Here is a 22011-nt window from a genome sequence, read left to right on the forward strand (position 1 = left end):
GAAGTCTTCGTGTAATCAGTCTCTACGACCGTGTAGCTGTCGTCTTCGGCGGCAGCGCTGTCCTCTTCCTCGGAAGACATCCCCAGATCGTAGAGGGACGGAGTCGGGGCCTTCCCCTGCAGGGTGGCGTGCGCTACCCTCTGTCTCTCTCTCACACGAAGCGTCTTCGGGGCGAAGGCTGAGCAGGCGTTGCAGTCCTCGCTTTCGTGATTTACCGGTAGACAAAGGTTGCATACCGGGTGCTGGTCCTTCTGCGCGTACTTGTGGCGGCAGTTACGGCAGAACTTGAACGGCGTGTTGTCCATCATCGAGCGCTCAGGGCCTCCCTGGTCGCGTGTTCGTCGACGTTTGTCGAAGATCTCGATGAATTCTCCTTCTCCATTGCTGACTCCTCGTCGATGAAGTCTCCTGGAGTCTTCAGATGACCTTTCTTTGCAATTTCTGTATTTTTCTTTCTTCTTTCTCCAAAAATGTCTGGAGCCCAAACAGGAACGATCCAGACCCGACCGCGGAAAAAAAGAATCTGAAGATGGCGCCCAAGAGTGGGAGCTTCCGCAGGAAGCATGCCGACGTCACCGGAAATGCACCCAAGGAGGTGTGACGCCGACGCCCACCTGGGCTATGAAAAAAAAAAGAAAAAAAAGAAAAGACTACGAATCCAGACCCAACCACAAGACCGCGGAATAATGCACAGCATAGTGAATCCAGAAAGATTCACGCTGCAAAAAAATGCCTTTTCTATCATAACAGATGTATTTTGGTCTTGTACTATCTTAAAACAAATTAGGAATTTCACACCACTTCGTTGCACACCATCCTATGCATACTTATAGACAGTGCATTCTAATGACCATGGTCATGAGACAGCCTTAGACGGATAGTTGGGGGTTGGAACAGGTTGTCTTGATGCCAGTGTTGGATTATCCTCCTTATACTTTGATCTTATCACCTGGCGACCAAAATAAAAGGTTAAAGATCAACCATTATGTTATTTAAGAATTTTCTTTGGTCCCTTATGCATTCCCAAGCAAGGGTGTTTTTCAGTGACAATGTTTTTGGTTCCCATTAAACAAGGATGCCATTACTACAAGAACTGACCCACTTATGAAACAAATCTGTGACATGAGAGAGGAGTGAGCCCTATGATGAAGCATGCCACCCCTGGGTGGGTGAGGGCCCAGCTTTTGTTTAATAGAGGAACTAATAACATTGACTGATACGGACCCCTTTCAGGAGGAACTAGGATACCTCTGCCCTAGGTATAGTCTTTATATTCATTGTTATTTAAGAGTTCCATTGGCATTACCCTGTTGTACTGCTATATATCTGGTTGGTTTGGGGAAATACAGACTAGGCACTTGATAGTCTTTTCTTTCCACATCGGGACGTCACTTGAGAGTACCTTTTCAAAAGAGGTACCATATTTTTAAAAACAGAAGGTAGGCAAACATTTCCGACTTCATGTTATGTTAATTTACTCTTGTATAGCGCATGTACACCGACAGGTCTCTTAGTGCTTTTGAAAGAGGAGAGAACACAGTCAAAAAAGAAACGGGAGAAGTCTCCAGGTACTGAAAGGACTTGAAACCATATCTAATGCTTCCCTAAAGAAGACATTTTTTAGTTGTTTCCGGAAGGGGAGAAGTCTAGGTTCTTTCCGGAGATTAAAAGGCAGCTGATTCCAGAGTAGTAGCAGAAGGCCCGAAAACGCTCTCCCTCCTTTGGATATGGTTTTAGAACGTGGGCAGGTCAGCCGGGCGGCTTCCGTTTAGTGCAGCACGCGCCCTGGCACATATTTGAGTAGGCGTTCTTTTATGTACCCTGGGGCGTGTCTGTATAGAGCTTTGTGGGTAATGCACAACCCCTTAACCCCTTCGACGCGGATGACAAAGCCAGCTCGTCATGGGCGTTACCTGCGCTACGCGCATGACGAGCTGGCTTTGTCACAAACCGCGCGTTTTTCAAAAATCAGCGCACAACGGGAAAACCCGCTAGCGCGCATGCGGTTAAACTTCATCCTCTCAAAAAACATGTCCTACATGAATGTGAGCAAGAAAAAAGCTAGAGCAGTGAAACTGCACGAACCATCGATTCAACCTGCACACCACGGACCTAAATTTATAAACTAGTTGATTCAACTCTGTATAATGTGGATTGATGCTCCCTTCACGTTAGTTTAAGTTATGTTTTTTTGGTTATGTGATTGGCATCAAATGTACTATATACTCAAATATCTTTCAATGTGACTATGTAAATGCTAATTCTATATGCCAATAAACAATATGTAAAAAAACAACAACTGCACAAACCTTTTTATTGTAATGTATACTATTTATAATTCGCAAACAAATGCTCGAGGCCCAGCTGCTAGGTGCAAACTGTAATACAAACATACAACATATGGTAAACATGCCCCCAGAATAATACAAGGGGGCACAACAGACCGTTAAGTGGTCAAACAAAAACTGCAGGTCTTAAGCAGGAAACAAAATAGGCAAATTATACAGAGCAAGCTATACTTAGAGGGACAGAAAACGGGGATTCCCGGAGATGAAAAGAGTAGGGGTAGGTAAAATCATCATGAACTTCATTCCTGCAGATTAAGAAGGAGCTATATTCATTTGTGGATTAAGCAGGTGAAATGGTTGCCGAGTCATGTCTTTGAGAAGACTGTTCCATATATTTACACTGCCAGTTTATATGATCTATCATCAACTATGTGAAAACCATGCAGAGATGAACAACATGTGGTCGGAGCAGTAACGCAGGGGTTTGCCAATTTGGTAGACATTGAATAGGTCTTTCATAACAAAACATTATAGCAGACATCAACCAGCCTAAAAGATTTGAAAGGGGGAGGAAAGGATACAAAAGATGGAACCTGCCTGGAAACCGAAAATGTTCTGAGATCTTGACATGACGAAATGAAAAGATACTTGAAATAAGATGGTGGTGCAAGAAAAATAGGAGTTATTCACTTGTAATCAGCCACAAAGGGGAAAAGATAGACTTTCCTCTGGAGCATCCGCCGCATGGCTTTCAAAAAGCACATTCAACAGTTTTTCATCTGAAATGTATAAAGTCACCTAGGATTTGCTAGATCACAACCTTTTGTGTCTCTCTCACTCTCTCTCTGAAGGAACATCAGGAAATAAATAAAAAAATACCCTATATTTCGTTTTAAACACAATAATTGAAAGCTCTGATAAAAGACAGAGGATCGCCCACCGTCTTTTAAATAGTAACGTTTCTATTTACCCAACTTCCCTGGTGTGTGTTTTGGTTGGGGTGCTTCACTTGGTCAGCTCATTGCTGTGGTCTAGTGTCACACAGTGAAAAAAAGTGTCACTGGTGAAAGGGGAGAGGAGTTGGCCTAACGGCTAGGGCGGTGGGTGGTCGACCTCGAATCTGGGGAAAAGGGTTCGAGTCTCGGCAATGGCGCTGAACATCCTGTGATTCAGGGCAAATCGCTTAATCTCCCTGTGCTTAACAAAAATGACTGTGTGTCCTTATGTAACGTAACTGGTGCTATGTAAGGCGCTCTAATACCCGATTCGGGTCAAGTTTGCGCTATATAAAACTCTGCAAAAAAAAAATACACCACCTTGACCGAATCACTGTCAAGTGGTCTTTTGACCTCTCCAAGTCTTTCGAAAAAATTAATACCCACTGTGAGGGTGGGCAGATACACATTTGTTAGTTTAAAAAATAGCGGCATTCCTCTTTACAGGTATGGAGTAAGAGGGAGGCACAATACCACATTCTCTTAGGATTTCGGTACCAGTGACACATTATTTTTTACATATACCGCATAATTTAAAAAGAATTAAACAATTTGAGGTTTTTAGAGTACCGTGGCGTCAAGGTCTAGTGAATGTGTTGTAAAAATGCATCTCTTCTCGAAATATTACTAGACATCTTATATGGATGTATGATGAATATTTCACATTTAAAAATTTACAAATGTTAGTTAAAATCTACCTTGAACTTGCCGGTGCCTTCTTCAGCTCTGAAAAATAAATGAAAGCAGAGAATTTGAAGCTATTTGTGTTTGCAGTATCACACAGCATCTAACTCACCACAAATCAATAATCATACATATTTCATGCTCAAATGCTTTGTTGTTTGAAAACAAGCCATTCGGGCCATCCACAAAGCATACCGTTTAAGTTAATCTTCCAGCTTCACTGGGAGCTGCACAGCTCTTAAGTGCCCCACAATTAATTTTTCAAACAGGATACTTCATGAATTAACACACATCTTTTATATGTTTCCAATAATTGCCTGGCACTTAACCATAACGAAATAAGCTGCATGCAGACCTTTTGTAAAAGAATGAACAGTAAAGGAATACAGATTACCATATGCGGTATATCCAACAGCAAAAAGGTAGCATTCTTCCAAATATGCAAGTTAATCATCGCAGCATACTTGTGACCATGGTTTTGTGCCTTTTTGTAGGTAACACCTTTATTTCACTACCTGCCACAGAACCTTCTTCCAAGGCTGGGGGGATCCTTTCTTTTTTTAAGGAGACGCAGCCTGCAAATAAAAGCGCAGGAAAGGCGGTGATGCCACTAAGACACAAGAAAAGGGGTGAAACTGAAAGACCGAAAAGGAGGAGAAATGTCTTGGTGGAATGTGGGGTGAGGTGGAGGATAAAAGGAGTGAGTACACGGATGAGGTAAGTTAGACATCTGGGGAGAGCTTAGATGAGATTCTGGGGAGAGCTTAGATGAGATTGTAGGGAGTAGACGAACGGCAGGATGTAGAAAAGGAAAGTAACAGATGTTTTGTTTTTAAAAAAAGGTTTAAACAACATTTAAAAAAAACATACCAATGTATTTTTTGTCATTGGTTGTTGAAAAACATACCACTATTTCCACCTAGATCGTGTTGGTCAGACACAACTATTGTTCCTTTCAAGAAAGTGAACGTTTTTGAGTGGAAAACAACTTTCCTATATTTACATTTTCCGTGCTCAGACCTAAATTTGTCATAAAACCGACGTGAGGCGGGACAATATGAAGCTGATTACACTGGGAGGTGAACAATAATGCTTATTTGAGGTTTGAAAAGTCTTCTCTTTTTGTCATGTGTTCCTTTGAGAAGGTTTTCATACCTCTATTCTTCATGAGCGGCATGAACATTTTGTTGCAGCGTAAAAATGTACTGAGTGATCCAAGGAAGTCTTAGAAGAATGAAGGCCTGCTTGCCTAGTGGCATAGGGTGATTCTGCTAAACTAAGTTCCCTACTTAATTAGTCATATTCCCATGGAAAATTCTCTTGAGCAGCAGCTGGGCAAAAGTGTATCCGATAAAGAGGGGACATTCTTGGATCACCTGGCTGCTCCTACCGGTCACATGGGATGAGAGGGGAGACGGTACTCTGAATGGTGGATAGGATACTGGTGCCATGACGATATGACATCATACTTCAAAACCATGTTGAAGAATAAGTGTGTTCAAATTGATCAATAGATCCAAACTTGGTAGCTCTTTACTTCCTGAGCTTGGATGTCAGCAGCCTGCAACATACTGGGACTTTTAATGCTGGAGTACTCGATCAGTGCTAACCCAGCAACTGGAAGTCAGACTTCCATGTCTAAATCAAAAACTGAAGAGTGCTCTAAGGAGCCACAGAGCGGTACCACCAGATGCCACCCATGTCCTCGGCTTGTGCAACATTCTAACCTTGGTGACCCGGAGTTATCCAGGGCAATTATAATAACGTTTCCATAGGTTAGTGCCATCTATGAAACAATTAGACGAAGTCAACACAGGACTGGTAAACTTGACTGGCGTTCACTCTACCAAGCCCATTTTGGGAACAAACTGGACTTGTTCTACAATCTTCTTAGTCCTCAGGGGAACTCTTGTAAGCTTTTCTTAATATAGCCCAGGTCCCCTTTTTTTCCAGACACTGTGCATCATCAGGTCCCTAGGTAAGGTTCCCTTAAGATATCTAGGTTGTCTTTAATATTCTGAAGGACTGACATTAGGTAGTTAAAACTACCCACGGAAAGAGCATGTACACACAGATGTCGATCTGAGACATGATTGTGCGAGATTTATCAATGCCAAAACAGACAACAGCACGCACACACACACACGCCCACACACACACACACACAAACATGTTAGAGTTGTCCTGAGGTCCTCCCTCAGCAATCTGGGAAGCGGACCGCAGCATAATAATTTCAGCAAATTATGTGCTGCCCTACGACAATCCCAAAGACAGATGAGAGGTTGACTCTGGGGTAACAGTGCTCAAGTTCGGTCGCAGATGGCATAGACAGGACCAACTCCTGACCAAAATAGTTACGAGTTAAGGATTTTCAATAAGGGTGTCTATGTCCAATAATTACTGCAAGTTACTCTGGAGTGTTCTAAAGTAGGGGAGTAATGAATATCCCTCACATTCCAGGCAGATCCTCTTAATGATTTCTCCGAACAAACTAGAAGTTGGATGTGAGGCAGTTTCTTCCTGGGAGGATTTACATATTCTCTCATCTAGACAGAATACAATTTACAGGTATTGTACCTGGGAAAAGGACAACATTTGTAGTAATGACTTTTATTGTGCAGTTAGTAGAAATCATCAATTTAGCGTTTACTCTGGGCAATGGTTTCTGGCTGATGAGACAGGAGTATAATCCCACACACCTTATGTTAGAAGGTAGTGTTGTGCTGCCACTAGCACTGCAGAAGGGAAGAAAGTCCCCCACCCCCTCAAGTCATTCAATTATGCCAGGTAATAGTAAAGCTCACTGCACTACAGAGGGACTAACAACTCTTACCATTAATTTAAGGATTACTACATTGGCTTAATAAATGGATTGTGTGCACGGGTATTTAAGAACATTAGTAACTGAGGAAATGCTGGTCTACCCAAAACTGTTTGGGTGAGACTTATTTCAGGCAGTGAGATCGAGAGTCGCACAAGGGGTGAAGCACTGCCGACATGTTTTACGTACAATTCACAAAAAAGGTATTCCTGATCCTGGGTCACAAGTGTTGAGGCAGCAGGAGTAGAGGCACTGCCATTTACTAGAGGTCATTGCCCCACACTTTGTGGGGTCAGGATACATCTAGAAAGGGAAGACCACATACATGCATCCACAGCTCTAGTTGTGAAGGTAAAACATTTTCACCCCTACTCATGGGTTGCTTAGGAGGTTGCATTAGCATAGTGTACTCAATACTCCAAAAGGAATTCAGTTCTTAGCTAACAAAGGGACACATTTGCAGGAGAGTGGGATCCAGAATTGGTGTTCGTTTTATGACCTGTCTTCCTACCACCTTTGGGTGCTGGTTAAAATCCATTCACATCCTGACTCAGGAAGATGGTGGGTGTAGTTTGGTTCACACTATTGAACTACAAATTCCCGTGAAGAATTATTAATCACTCTGGATGAAGGAGGGTTAGAGCACACAATTGGAGCAGAGCATATATATTACAGGACGATTTATTTTGGATACTACCATCGGAGATCTATTTATATACAACGCAGGACACTTCCAAAGAAGACATGTCAGGATTTTGGTGACAATTCACAACCCTGATGAAGTCCGCAAGGACGAAATGCGCTAGCTGGGCTAATTGTTTGTCTGGATCCAAAAAAGAATAGTAATAAATCAAGAATTTTTCATTGAGACCACGTGACTCCTGTACATTACTATTGTTCACTTCCGTTGATCCGGGCTGGTTTGATTATATATACATCATAAGCATCACAGTTGCTGGGAGGTAGGAAACGACACATTCCAGTAAGCTTAGCGGCAGGGACACTGCACTTGCGGCCAGGACACGCCAGGAGGCGTTTAAAAACTGCTTCATCCAGAGTGATCAAGAATTCTTTACAGGAATTTATAGTTCCATAGTGTGCACCGAACGACAACCACCATCTTCCTGAGTCAGGATGTGAATACAGCCACCAACTGCCACTAGAGGGAAGCCAGCAGAGCCCGTGCGCTCAGCCCCCCAGCCGATGCTGCCACCATCACCGCTGCTGGGAGGTATGAGACTACATTTCCGAGCAAGCTTAGCGGCCGGGACACGCCAGGAGGCGTTTAAAAACTGCTAAAGGCTCCCGCAGCGCAGGAGCCTGATCCAGGCACCAACTGCCAAGCGTGCCTGGGAAGCGAGCAGGCCGCACCCAGATGAAGCTCGGGCCATGGGCGGGCCCTCCTGCAGCCGTCCGCGGCTGGGCCAACACCCGCACTTTTTGGTCTTGGAACCAGTAGACCTGGTAACTGGACATGTTTGGCTTGAGGTTAGTGTTTTAATCCTTTGCACCATACACATTTGCACCACTGAGCCCTATTTACTTTCTCCCTTCTTGACCGGTGTGATCCAGTATAAGGTCTAACCAATTGTTGGTCTCCTGTTGCATTTTGGAATACTAGTGGTGACCCTACATTATCTACGCACATAAAACAAGTAGAACACCCCAAACAAGTAGAATAAAGGGGAAGCGATCCTGCATTGATAAGAAACAAAATGACACTCCCGCAACCAATGCCCAAAGCCCATCCCACGTCTATTGACAGGATGCTACAGAGAGCAGTAGGAGTGGTGGCTACCGAAATTGAATTGACTGAAAGACGGTTATCACTAACCCGAATTTAGACTTCCCCCTGACAGATTTGGATGCCACACATGCTTCAGCAACCTTGGCTAGTGATCTCCCCGAGGCCCAGACAACTGCAGATGAATCCAATGGTGATTTGCATATGGGGGTTGCTCCAACACGCCACGTGAAAAAAGGAAAACCTAAGGCACCTGTGAGATCAGGGGTGAAATGGAAGAAGGGTGTTGAGGAAATAATGATCACCAGTGACACTGGGGAGGGAGGAACATCTAGTAGATTAATGATGGACAGCGAACAACCAACAGAAATCACAAATTTAGTGGCGGATTTACAAACCCAGGAAATGGCTATTGTGAAGGATGAGCTCAAATTGTTGATAGAACGGGATAAGTTGGATGTGCTGCTTGAAACTCGAGTAGGCAAGCGAGTGGTACTAACTTGGAGGAACGAGACTGATCAAAATCAAGCTAACCAGTGTCCCACAAGTGCCAGGTGGGCCAACTCAATCCCCCCACAAGTACATGAAAATGGACAGTGGCAAAAGCATACACAGCGGGAGGGGGAAGGATTTGCTAGACGCATAGAAGTTAATAAAGAAAGACTAGCCCTGCCATGCATTAATCTACCACCCACCTCAACCCCATATGTTGTTGTTTTGACAGGTGTACCAGAGCTTGGGAGGGGACATAGTAAATCACACCAGGAATTATGTATGTTCTGGCTAGCCAAACAGAGGCAATTTTCTAATAAGGATGCAGGAGAGATCCTCTTAACACGCAGAGTTGGTTGGGTGGGCTGGAGACCAAAAGATACGCTGGGGAATTGTATTGTGATAACTTTAGAAATCCCCTGGCTGCCCGAGCAATTCTAAGCAGGGATGACTTCAGGCAGGAGGGGGCCATAAGGGCCCTTCCGCTGGACTATTTTTACCCTCCAGGGAGACCCCCACAAACTAGATGGCAGAATGGTTGGGAGGGGGGAAATGTTGAACCAGACCTATCAACCTTTTAATCTAGACCATAAACGGCCCAGGCAGTTACTTTTCAACATACAAACAACAAATAGATATGGTGTCTTAGAGAGAGTAGATTGACTCGCACCCGAAAGATATTGGCTAAAGGAATCCTATCCCCAGAGAGAGCAACATGGGAAAATTCTCAAAAACAGGGGAGGTCCTCAAACAGAGTATGCCATCAAGGAGGGGCAGTGGCGTCACTGGGGTTGGTGTCACCCGGTGCGTGTAACTCATGGTGTCACCCCCACACGACTTACCGCATGGACCACCTCTGTCGGGAATGTACGGCGCTAGGTATTGTCTTACTCCCTCTAGCTCCCTATCTCTGTCTAGCTCCCTCTAGCTCCCTCTCGCTGTCTTACTCCCTCTAGCTCCCTCTGTCTCCCTCTCTATCTTACTCCCTCAAGCTCCCTCTCTTACTCTCTCTAGCTCCCTCTCGGTCTTGCTCCCTCTAGCTCCCTCTCTCTCTGTCTTGCTCCGTCTAGCTCCCTCTCTCTCTGTCTTACTCCCTCTAGCTCCCTCTCTCTCCGTCTTAGTCCCACTAGCTCCCTCTCTGTCTTGCTCCCTCTAGCTCCCTCTCTCTCTCTTACTCCCTCTAGCTCCCTCTCTCTCTGTCTTGCTTGCTCTAGCTCCCTCTGTCTCCCTCTCTCTGTCTTACTCTCTCTAGCTCCCTCTCTCTGTCTTACTCCCTCTAGCTCCCTCTCTCTCTGTCTTGCTTGCTCTAGCTCCCTCTCTATATATCTTACTCCCTCTAGCTCCCTATCACTGTCTAGCTCCCTCTCTTGCTGTCTTACTTCCTCTAGCTCCCTCTGTCTCCCTCTCTCCGTCTTACTCTCTCTAGCTCCCTCTCTCTGTCTTACTCCCTCTAGCTCCCTCTCTCTGTCTAGCTCCCTCTAGCTCCCTCTCTCTTGCTCCCTCTAGCTCCCTCTGTCTCCCTCTCTCTCTGTCTTACTTCCTCTAGCTCCCTCTCTCTCTGTCTTACTCCTTCTAGCTCCCTCTCTCTCTGTCTTCCTCCCTCTAGCTCCCTCTCTCTCTTACTCCCTCTAGCTCCCTCTCTCTGTCTTCCTCCCTCTAGCTCCCTCTCTCTCTTACTCCCTCTAGCTCCCTCTCTCTGTCTAGCTCCCTCTCTCTCTGTCTTGCTCCCTCTAGCTCCCTCTCTCTGTCTTACTCCCTCTAGCTCCCTCTCTGTCTAGCTCCCTCTAGCTCCCTCTCTCTCTGTCTTACTCCCTCTAGCTCCCTCTCTCTGTCTAGCTCCCTTTAGCTCCCTCTCTCTCTGTCTTGCTCCCTCTAGCTCCCTCTCTCTCTGTCTTACTCCCTCTAGCTCCCTCTCTTACTCCCTCTAGCTCCCTCTCTCTCTGTCTAGCTCCCTCTCTCTCTCTGTCTTACTCCCTCTAGCTCCCTCTGTCTCCCTCTCTCTCTGTCTTACTCCCTCTAGCTCCCTCTCTCTCTGTCTTACTCCCTCTAGCTCCCTCTCTGTCTTACTCCCTCTAGCTCCCTCTCTCTGTCTTGCTCACTCTAGATCCCTCTCTCTTATTCCCTCTAGCTCCCTCTCTCTGTCTAGCTCCCTCGCTCTGTCTTACTCCCTCTAGCTCCCTCTCTCTGTCTAGCTCCCTCGCTCTCTGTCTTACTTCCTCTAGCTACCTCTGTCTCCCTCTCGCTGTCTTACTCCCTCTAGCTCCCTCTCTCTGTCTTTCTCACTCTAGCTCCCTCTCTCTCTGTCTTTCTCACTCTAGCTCTCTCTCTCTCTGTCTTACTCCCTCTAGCTCCCTCTCTCTCTGTCTTGCTCACTCTAGCTCCCTCTCTCTTATTCCCTCTAGCTCCCTCTCTCTGTCTAGCTCCCTCGCTCTCTGTCTTACTCCCTCTAGCTCCCTCTCTCTCTAGCTGCCTCGCTCTCTGTCTTACTTCCTCTAGCTACCTCTGTCTCCCTCTCGCTGTCTTACTCCCTCTAGCTCACTCTCTCTCTGTCTTTCTCACTCTAGCTCCCTCTCTCTCTGTCTTTCTCACTCTTGCTCCCTCTCTCTCTATCTTACTCCCTCTAGCTCCCTCTCTCTGTCTAGCTCCCTCGCTCTCTGTCTTACTTCCTCTAGCTACCTCTGTCTCCCTCTCGCTGTCTTACTCCCTCTAGCTCCCTCTCTCTCCGTCTTTCTCACTCTAGCTCCCTCTCTCTGTCTTTCTCACTCTAGCTCTCTCTCTCTGTCTTACTCCCTCTAGCTCCCTCTCTCTCTCTCTGTCTTACTCCCTTTATCTCCCTCTCTCTCCGTCTTACTCTCTCTAGCTCCCTCTTACTCTCTCTAGCTCCCTCTCTCTGTCTTACTCCCTCTAGCTCCCTCTCTCTCTGTCTTGCTCTCTCTAGCTCCCTCTCTCTGTCTTACTCCCTCTAGCTCCCTCTCTCTCTTCCTCCCTCTAGCTCCCTCTCTCTTATTCCCTCTAGCTCCCTCTCTCTCTATCTTACTCCCTCTCTGTCTTACTCCCTCTAGCTCCCTCTCTCTCTGGCTTGCTCCCTTTCTCTTATTCCGTCTAGCTCCCTCTCTCTGTCTTGCTCCTTCTAGCTCCCTCTCTCTCTATCTTACTCCCTCTAGCGCCCTCTCTCTCTGTCTTACTTCCTCTAGCTACCTCTGTCTCCCTGTCCACTGCTGTCTCTGTCTTACTCCCTCTATCTGTCTTTCTCACTCTAGCTCCCTCTCTTTCTCACTCTAGCTCCCTCTCTCTCTGTCTTACTCCCTTTATCTCCCTCTCTCTCTGTCTTACTCTCTCTAGCTCCCTCTCTCTCTTTGTTACTCCCTCTTGTTCCCTCTCTCTCTGTCTTGCTCTCTCTAGCTCCCTCTCTCTGTATTACTCCCTCTAGCTCCCTCTCTCTCTTATTCCATCTGTCTTCCCTTGATTTGTATAAACAAGAGTGCGAGCAACAGGTGGCACTGTACTGACGACCAAGCTGAAATTTGGAACTGGTTCACTGGAAAACTGAAGACTGTGCAAGATACTGAAAAATAGGAAACCATGCACCCTCAGATGAGCTAGGCTGCTATAGAGTTGCCTTGTGACTGTGAGCAAAAAAATTGCAGTCGAGCATTGCAGATCTCCTGCGAGACGCTGGCGAGTGTGAACAGCATGAGGAACAAGCTTGGCTTGCACAGGGAGCGACAGTAAAGGTGAGAGCAGAGGCGAGGCTGCAGTGCAGATTGATGTCACCCCATGTGTTGGTGTCACCCGGTGCGGGCCGCACCCCCCGCACCCCCCTAGTGACACCACTGAGGAGGGGTGAGAACTGTAGGAAGTTGTGCGGCAAAAAAATGGAAGAAATTGATAGGTACAATAAGGCCATAACAACTAGACCACCTTTAAATTTATCTAACGTGATTCCCCAGACGCCAGATTTGAATACAGTCGAGATTTCATATTCACCATCCCCCACACCTACCATCATAGATAGCAGATTGGACCCACCAAGGCTGCGGGTTTTATCTTGGAACGTAGCTGGGCTAGCTCCAAAGATGGATAACCCTGAATGGGGGATATTCATTGAACAACAAAAGGTCTGTATGTTTCAGGAAACCTGGACTAGGGGGGATATTTATAATTCAGGCTACACATCGTATAGCGTAGCTGTAACATCGAAGAAAAAGGGGAGGCCCTCAGGGGGCTTTACACTTGGGTTGGTGTACATTTGGGCTCACAGTAAAACAGATGGAAGCATTCTCAAACAACATTCTAGGTATTCTTCTTAATTTTCCATCGAGGATTACAATTGCTATAATCAACGTCTATTCTAGACCCGTTAGCTGTAGTCAAGAGTCAAGGACACTTGATCAGCAAACGGCCTTTCTGTCTACTATCCCTGATAATTGCCTGCTGATTGTTGGTGGGGATTTCAATTGCCAATATGAGCCCCTGGATGATTTGAATGGAGTTAATCCCAGCGAAGAAGATCAACACTGGGTTATCCCAGAGACTGCTAGCCCCTTATTAAGAGTCTGGACCCCTTTGGTGCTCCAGATGAATTCTTTCACATTAAAACATTCATTGAGGGCATGTAATGGTAGAACAAAATCGGACTCACTAGGAAAATACACTTTTAACAGAACAGGGCATACTTCAATTTCAGATTACATCTCGATTGACACAAATTCGAGGCACAAGTTAATAGATTTTAAGATAGTGCCTCGTCACAATAGCGATCATAACACCCGGATTCTAGAGATGGTTACGCCATGCGCCAGAAGTGTATCTGGTCCGGAATTGCCAGCTGATGACAGACTAACGCTCACCAACTGCAGGAAGAGAGTTCGATGGTTGCCCTCCCTATATCAAACCATCATCCCGATTCTCGCAAATGCGATGCAATCTGTTTTAGCTGATGATACCTCAATTATACTTCCAAAAGTTGCCTTAAATCACACTAGACTGACAACTACTATGGTCATTTTTTTTCTATCTGATCAAAAGATCTAGGAACAATAGAAAATTCCAGCATCCCTGGTACAACGAAAGCTGTTGCAAGGCCAAATTAGCTTTGATCACTGCCATTAAGGCCAAGGATAGGCCATTAATTAAAGATAAAAGAGCGGACCACAGAAATAATATGGACAAGGCTAAAAAAGAGTAGGAACGAGACACGTGGGATACTCTAACAAGTTCTTTGGGTACTCATGATATGAGGACTTTTTGGAATGTGGTAAATACGGGCAGTTCTCAAGTCAAACTGGCGATAGAACCGAATTTAGGGGCAGGTGTGTGGAAGGGCCATTTTGACTCCCTCTACTCGAGGGTAGAGGCAGTAGACAATGAGCCTTCTCCGCCACAGGTCAACTGTCCTGAGGCACACATGATTGCCTTTAAGGAGAAAAAAGATACCAGCACCAGCAAAAGCCCCAGAGCTTGATAAGATCCCCGGGGACCTGTTCCGCAGTGAACCCACCATCTGGGCACCTTATTTTTGGACTCTATTTAATGCCATTCTGTTAGGTATGGCAATCCCCGCCACTTGGGCAGGTGCGGAAATCGTACCCGTCTACAAAAAGGGCTCACCTCTGCTCCCTACAAATTGTAGGCCCATTAGCCTCATTGACATCAGTCAAAACATATTTGCATGAGTGCTGCTGGGTCGCTTACAGAGCTGGATGGAGGAGCATGATGTCCTCAGCCCGTTCCAAGCTGGGTGTAGAGAAAAAATGTTCACACTAGACCAGATTTTTAAGCTCCAATTACTACACTGGAAGACCATGTGCATTAAGGGATGCAGTCTCTACTTAATATTTGTGGACCTAAAATCTGCGTTTGACTTGGTGCCGAGATAAATTGTGGGCAACCCTACTGGACTTGGGGGTTCTAGTGTACTTGTGCCAACTTCTGAGGCGATTACACGAAGGAAATTGTGCACAAAAATTAGATATGGCAAACACGGGGAACTAACTACACCCATCCCTTTAGATCGAGGTGTCCGCCAGGGATGTGTCCTTGCCCCGAATCTCTGCTGTCTATTTATAAACAGGTTAGTTGAAGTTTTAAATGCAGAAAAGGACATAGATGCACCCAAGTTGGCGAACCGCAAAATCCCGGCTATGTTGTTTGCTGACGATACCTTGCTACTTTCAAAAACACCCATGGACATACAGAGGGTTCTTAATGAGTTTGATGTCTTTTGCAAGGAAAGCGGGCTTGAGATCAACTTACAGAAAACAAAATGTATGGCGTTTAACTCAGGCACTAGTACCTGACCAAATCCATGTTTGGAAGGCAGACCCCTGGAGAGGGTGGCTGTCTTTGAGTATCTTGGCATCACGATCACAGAAGAAATGGACTGGTGGGCACAAACTAAAAAAGCCAGTTTGAAGTTAGCCCAGACAACGGGAGGCCTGCCAAAGCTATTCCGAAATTCTACTCACAAACATGTGGGCCCAATAGTAGAAATCTACAAGGTGCAAGCTAAAGGTGCTGCCTTATATGGGGCTGAAATTTGGGGACATTGTCACCTTGACAGTCTATCAAAAGCTGAGAACACCTTTGCTAGGGAATTATTTGGCCTCCCTAGTAGCTACCCCCTCATACCGCTTTGATTAGACCTGGGGGTGAGATCGATCGCAGAAGAAGCTGCCATTACATTAGACCTCTTCTATTCTGGCGACGTTTGTGGGTAACTGCTCAACTGGCTGAGTACAGGGAAGAACTGGAGAGGGGCTGAGTATATCAGGGGTGGGAAACTACCTTGGCTGGCTTTCATCCGGGACACCTTTCTGACTATGGGAAGGGGTAATTTGTGGGGTAGTTCAGAAACAACTTGTCTCACGGTATCAAGGAAGGAATTGAAGGAGTGTTATTGAGAGAACAAATTGGACCACCTCCAGGGGAGCCCCTCAATAGGCAAGCTTACCACAGTGTTATTAGAAATTAAAGAACAGTACAGATTAGAGTATGTACTGGACAAAATTAAGCCGGCTGCTGCAAGGAAGCTATATGGGGTACTGCCACTGTGTGCTTTCACAAACAAATGGGCGGGCTCACTAATCTTGGGTTGCCCTGCCTGCAAAAACACAGCAGAGACAGAATATCATGTGTGTTTTTTTTGCCCAGGGTACAAGAAGGTGGGAAAACGATGGCTGATCCAGTTATGCAGAAACCTGGGAACCAGGCATTGCTCAGAGGCTTTTAGGATATTGAAATATGATGCACGCCTCCCTGTAGCATTTTCAGTAGCAGGCTTTTTATTTTCCATGAGATGTACATGCAGAGCATTATTGAAGATGACCCCGACAGACTCTGGTTGATCTTTGTTTTACATTTTTAAATGGACTTTGGATGTCTTTTTACTTGTATGTAATATTTATGAATTTTACGAGCTCTTTTTAATCATATTATTGATGTATTTTTGGCTTGATGAATAGTGCTTTAGTGCGCAGGACTGCCAACAAGTTGAATGGTGATCCTCGGGCTTGGGCGTGTGCTCAGTTTTTTAATTGACAGATATAAGCACAAAGTTACTGTAATGGTTGCCCTGTGGGCTAGAGCAGGGGCTTATCACCCCTGACACTATGAATTGCACATATATTGCACATGCACTTTAATGAAGCTAGGGGGATTGGATTGACTGTAATATAGATTGACTGTATGTTACATTCATGTGCTTTACATGCATTGCTACATGAAGAATGGATTTCCTTTTATTGTTTTATTTATTAATCAAATGAAATATATGTTATTGTATATATACTTTTATGGTCAAATTGGCCGAAATAATATTTCATTGATGATGATGAATTTGGGAGTTCTAAATTGTAAATCCACATTCTTTACGTTTCTGAAGAATGAATTAATTCAGTTTTCCTTAACATTTGATTATAGGAACATCTAGTCTCATAGGCCGCTCTTCAGCATCCACAAAGGTTTATTTATAAAGTTTGTTGTCTCTAGAAGATTATCCTTCTATCTAAAAGGACAAGGTGCTGCATCTCAATTAAGCTTGGACCTGCAAATTCCACTAATGCAGATAGCCAATATAAACAGTCTGACAAGGAACATTTCGTTGGTGGGACTATTCATTAATAATTTCAGCTCAGCACTACCCTTTTCGCCTTTTAGTTTTTTTTGCTGCCACTAGGACTGTACAAGTGGCAAAATATCAGCTTTTCATTAATGTTACATTGACAGCATCTGAATCACTGTATTTAAAGTGGAGGGGATGCCGCACTACGATTCCAAACCCCCAACATAAGGGCAGTTTCTGTCGTTAGAATTTGCAAATATTTTGTCAACAGTAGAAATTCGATTTCATTCCTCCATCGACTTTATTTCTTAAGGGCTATCTCTGCTCAGTAAAACTGATGAGGTTTTTGGTATAAGGTAACCGTCAAGAAAAAACTGGTGGTGCAGGCCAGTGACTTTCAATAGCATGGTAAGTGAGGGTTTAATCCTCTGGAAGGGTAGTCTGAAGGAGCATTCCAACAAACGTCACTAAACAAAAAATCTGACATTTTGCACTAAAATAGGAAAAAGATTTTGCAGGATTAGAGAGGCCTTTCTACACAATCGTTGTACTTGGGATTGAAAGATAAGATGCAGTATTATAAACAGAAATGTCACGTGACTCATTTCGTTCAAGGTGGCTGCTAAAACATGCAACTTGAAATAGGACTTAATCTGCCAAAAAAAGGCAAGCGAGGACACCACCAGTTATATTAAACCTATCTGAATTTCAAATGTCATGTTACGAGCAAACTCTAAACCTTTTAAATTAGGGCCCAATAATCCCATGCACTTCCAAAAAGTCTGATGGTTGGTAAGAAATAAGCTCTGGTTTAGGAGCTTACAAAAATGTATAAATAGTTGAGATCAGAGAAGAAACATTCTGCATAATCATTGACACCAGCAGGATTTCACCACAAAACTGAGGGGCAACGAGCAAGTGTGGGAATAAAATAGGTACAGACCAAAGCCAACTTTGGCCATCACTTGTCCAAAGAAAAAGCTCTGCTTAATGTAATTGTCTAAAGACACTGCTAGCTTAAACATGACCTAATCAGCCAAGATTAACATCTCCAACATATTCAAAAACAGACGGATATGGTTAGTTATACCAAACATTTTCAATGTAGTGTGCAGCAAGGACGACACAGACCTTGCAAGCATCTGCCCACCAAATAAAAATAGCCTGCCGCACACCCACGGCATTATTATAACGTTTTATCTGTATACATCGGCATTAGAAGTTCACGTGGCCCTGCAAACATTTACTTGCTTTTAGGATAATTAAAATACCAAATCCTCAAAGGGAAGGATTGCAGAAACCGTGCGAGGGATAAAGACAGAAGCTCTTTGTGGAAGCTGGGACCATCACTGCCGGACAAAGAACAAACACTTCAGGCGTGAGGGCTCGTTAACAGAACTGGAAGAGAGAGGAAAGGACTGTACCGAAACCAGTGCTGGAGAAAATGACTAGATGATTGAGAGCCAGGATGGACCAGGTGGGCTGACGAATGGATCAAGGACAGGATAAATAAAGGAAAAATAGAAAACCAACTTCCAATAATGGGCCGACCCAGATCCCAAAGAACCACTAGCAAAAGTAAACTTTATATGTTCAGGTTTAGAAGACATGGCTTGGCAGTTCGGGCTGGACTGAGGCACAGGGTCAGACTCATTTGCATATGGCCATGTCTGAACTGGGGTGGCGGAGTGAGATAAAGAATGTTGATGGATTAAGCCCAGATCAGTTTGTGGAAAAGTAAATTTTGCCATGTTCTGTGTCCCTACGTGTTCCCCATCTTATGCTATATGTGCATGATTAATATGCATATGTATTCCCCATGATCGATTAAAGACGCAATTACAGCTGTGTCCATCTCTAGTATGCCAGTTCCTAGTTTTCGTGAATACAACGAGCATCAGGCCTATGTAAAGTTATGTTGCCACGTTTTACAGTGTGCACGTTAAATTCATTGAAAAGTCTCCGTTTCTAGGCCTCAAAAGGGCCCGGACTCAGATTCAGCTCCTGTCTCCTGAACCCTCTCCGAGGAGCGATACAGCCCCCACCTGTATCCCTGACCCTTCACTTACTTCCTGCCTCACAGTGCCCGGCTCGGCCTGGCTCTGCCTGCCAGTCTGCCAAGAGTATGTTATGATTCCAGTTATCAGTCCAGCTCTCCTTCTCTGCATTCCTAAGCTACTGAATCGCATCAATAGTTTCAGTCATCGTCTAGCCTTTACGTCTCCATGTAAGAGAAATACTGTATTTATGGTCATTTAATATTCCTCAACACACACTACATGTAGAACAATGCATGCACCAGTCTTAGTGTCTGTTAGCCTTTGCCCTGATAACTTTTGGATTCTATCAACATGTTCTCTAAACATCAGATACTAGATAGTGTTTAGGTACATGTCGCTCTGACTCTCCAGACTTCAGTCTCTCCTTCTAGCGCAGAAGTCATAGCCCCCAGCTTCTCCCTAGTTACACGTCATTGCCAGCTTGCGCGCACCACTAGGTTAGAGGTCCCGGCTCCTTAGGTAGCCCCCTCCATGTTTCCGCCCCATTTGTGACATATTCCGTTACGTTTACATCACATGTCTATGTATACGCCCTGTTCACGCCTCTTGTTACACCTCCTTTCTGCCTTATCTCTCGCAACTGTTACAGGCCCCACCCACTGTTCCGCCTACTGTATGTACTGTAATGCAATTGTTTTAGTATATATACTTGTGTATTGTTATTAAAAGCTAGCGCGCTCATTCCAGCTCCTGCCCGACAGCTGTCGGGGCCCCCCTGTTGGCTAGCCATCCCAGATCTTGCCCGTGCAGGTTGTCCTGTTCCTGTCCTTTATGCTGTATTAAAACCTGCAAACTCCTACTACCTCGAATCTTGACTCTTATTTATTGAGCTATCTGTTATTGTTATGTCCAGTCAAAAATAGAGGTATTATTTATTTATTTACCACATAATGGCGCCCGAATAGGGACTTGCCCTTTCCCCACGCACCGGAGAAGCCACGCAAGCCCCCTGATCCTCTGCAGCCGTGACGGAACCATACCGTGCACGTGCAGATATTTCTGCTTCAAGTATCCCTCAGGCCCACGGAGGAGACGGAGGTTGCGGTCCAGCATCCAGACGAGGCGGTGGAGGAACGCGGCGAGTCCCAACCAGAGCCCAAGCCGAGAGTCCAAGGTCCGAGGTATCCGGAGGCCCACCAGTAACAGAAGTCCGAAGTTCGTCCGTCCGGCGTCGTAGCAGTCCAGTCCAGTCCGAGGCCTTCCGTTCTTGCTGCCCGGTGAGTACCATTGCTGGGGTAGTATCTAGACAGGGTCAATTAATTTGTCTCTGGTCCGTGGGTTTGGGTACGCAGATCCAACACGAAGTGTCCACTTAGGTGGATGCGGGTCCTGACGTGTCTCTTTATGAGACCGGTAAGTTTCGTACTGTTTTAGCAGTGCATCTAGTTTCTGTTCTAGTCCGTTCTGTTCTCGAGAAATTCATGTATTCTGTTTTCAGTATTCCAGGTAGTGTTTTGTCCGAACTGTTATCCTAAATGTCATTCATGTATTTCAATGTCGTGGTATGAATGTGTTGTTTAGTAATCATCGTGTTCATTGTGTATTGTATTGTGTCTAGACTCCAGCCCAGTCATGCCATTGTTTTCCAAGTTACGTCAGTTAAAAACTAGAAAAGGTCTGTTAGAAGAAGCAGTTCCTGTCCCGCCTAGGGACAGTCCAGGTCATTTTATGTATCAAAAGCATGGCATAAGTGCCATATTATATCTAGATTTATGGGTGGAGTACACCAAACAGTTAGAAGAAAAGTACAGATGGCCCGTATCGGGTACATGGGATGCCGAGTGCATCATGCGAGTAGAAGAAGTATTATGGAAAAAGAAAGCCAGACAGTCACAGAAAGATGCCATCGAGTTATGGCGCAAAGAATCTCATAAAAGAACCGAAAAAGAAATCAGAAAGTCAGAATTAAGTAGAGAATCCTTAGAAAGATCCCAAGAAAGGGAATTAATCGAAATAGGTGAACAAGTTAAAACCGAACAGTCAGACAGACAGAGGAATGCCCTCATTAAGGGTATGTATCCTCTTCTTGCCGAGGGCTTGCCAAAAGCAACCCCGGAAGCACCATGTAATTTTCCGCCACCCTTAGTTCCGACCAAGCTACGTCACAAACCGACCGCAGCTGATATTTTTCTCTCGTCCTATTTGGACGACACAGTCCCAGAATATGCAAATCCTGTTCCGCCAGCTCCTGTAAATAATGTAAATCCTGCTCCTCCAGTCACCGGGGCACCTGTTGCAGTACCTGTTACGGTACCCCCGGTCCAGCCCGTAGTACAAATTCCCGCCACATCAGTCACTTTGCCAGCTCGAAGAGTATCAGTCGACGATTCCAGTTTAGGGGCCGCGGGCGGAGGTCCTCCTGGTACCCCGCCGCCGAATAGACGTTTAGGAGCAGTCGAGTTACATGAACGTGCGTTACAGCGTACGCCCAAATATAAGTCCATTGCAGAAATCAGGCGACTTCTTACTGAATGCTGTTATGATCCAGTCCCAGGCGAGGATAGTATGGTTATATATTCCGTACGTATAAGGCAGGAGTCCGAGTATTTGGTCACCCTACCGAATATGAAAGAAGATCTAGACAGAATGTATCGTTTCATTCGTACAGGAGACGATCCAGAAAGTATTGGTGAAGTCATGTCTCTCAGGAAAGCTGAGATCCAGTTCATGTTATTAAAGTTTCTGATCAATTGTTTAATACGGGAACAAGATTCCCCGACTAAAGATCCGACCGAAATGAGAATTCTGACAAAGTGGAGTGATAATATAGCCGAGGGTAAGCACAAGACACTCAATAGTATAGAGAGTATGTACAAGAAAATACGTAAAGAAATAATAAGGTTACACGAACAACGCAAAGAAGCA

General features: G+C 45.1%; 1 protein-coding gene across 1 annotated transcript in view; it reads right to left on the reverse strand.

Annotated features, from left to right (window-relative positions):
* Nucleotides 1-22011, reverse strand: part of PCGF6 (polycomb group ring finger 6) — a 287484-nt gene that overhangs the window by 119405 nt on the left and 146068 nt on the right. The window contains exon 7 of the mRNA XM_078643692.1: nucleotides 3982-4009. Coding sequence (XP_078499818.1) covers nucleotides 3982-4009 — 28 coding nt within the window. The remainder of the gene's footprint in view (nucleotides 1-3981; nucleotides 4010-22011) is intronic.

The sequence above is a fragment of the Lissotriton helveticus genome, chromosome 5_1 (assembly GCF_964261635.1).
Source record: "Lissotriton helveticus chromosome 5_1, aLisHel1.1, whole genome shotgun sequence".
Classification (NCBI taxonomy): Eukaryota; Metazoa; Chordata; class Amphibia; order Caudata; family Salamandridae; genus Lissotriton; species Lissotriton helveticus.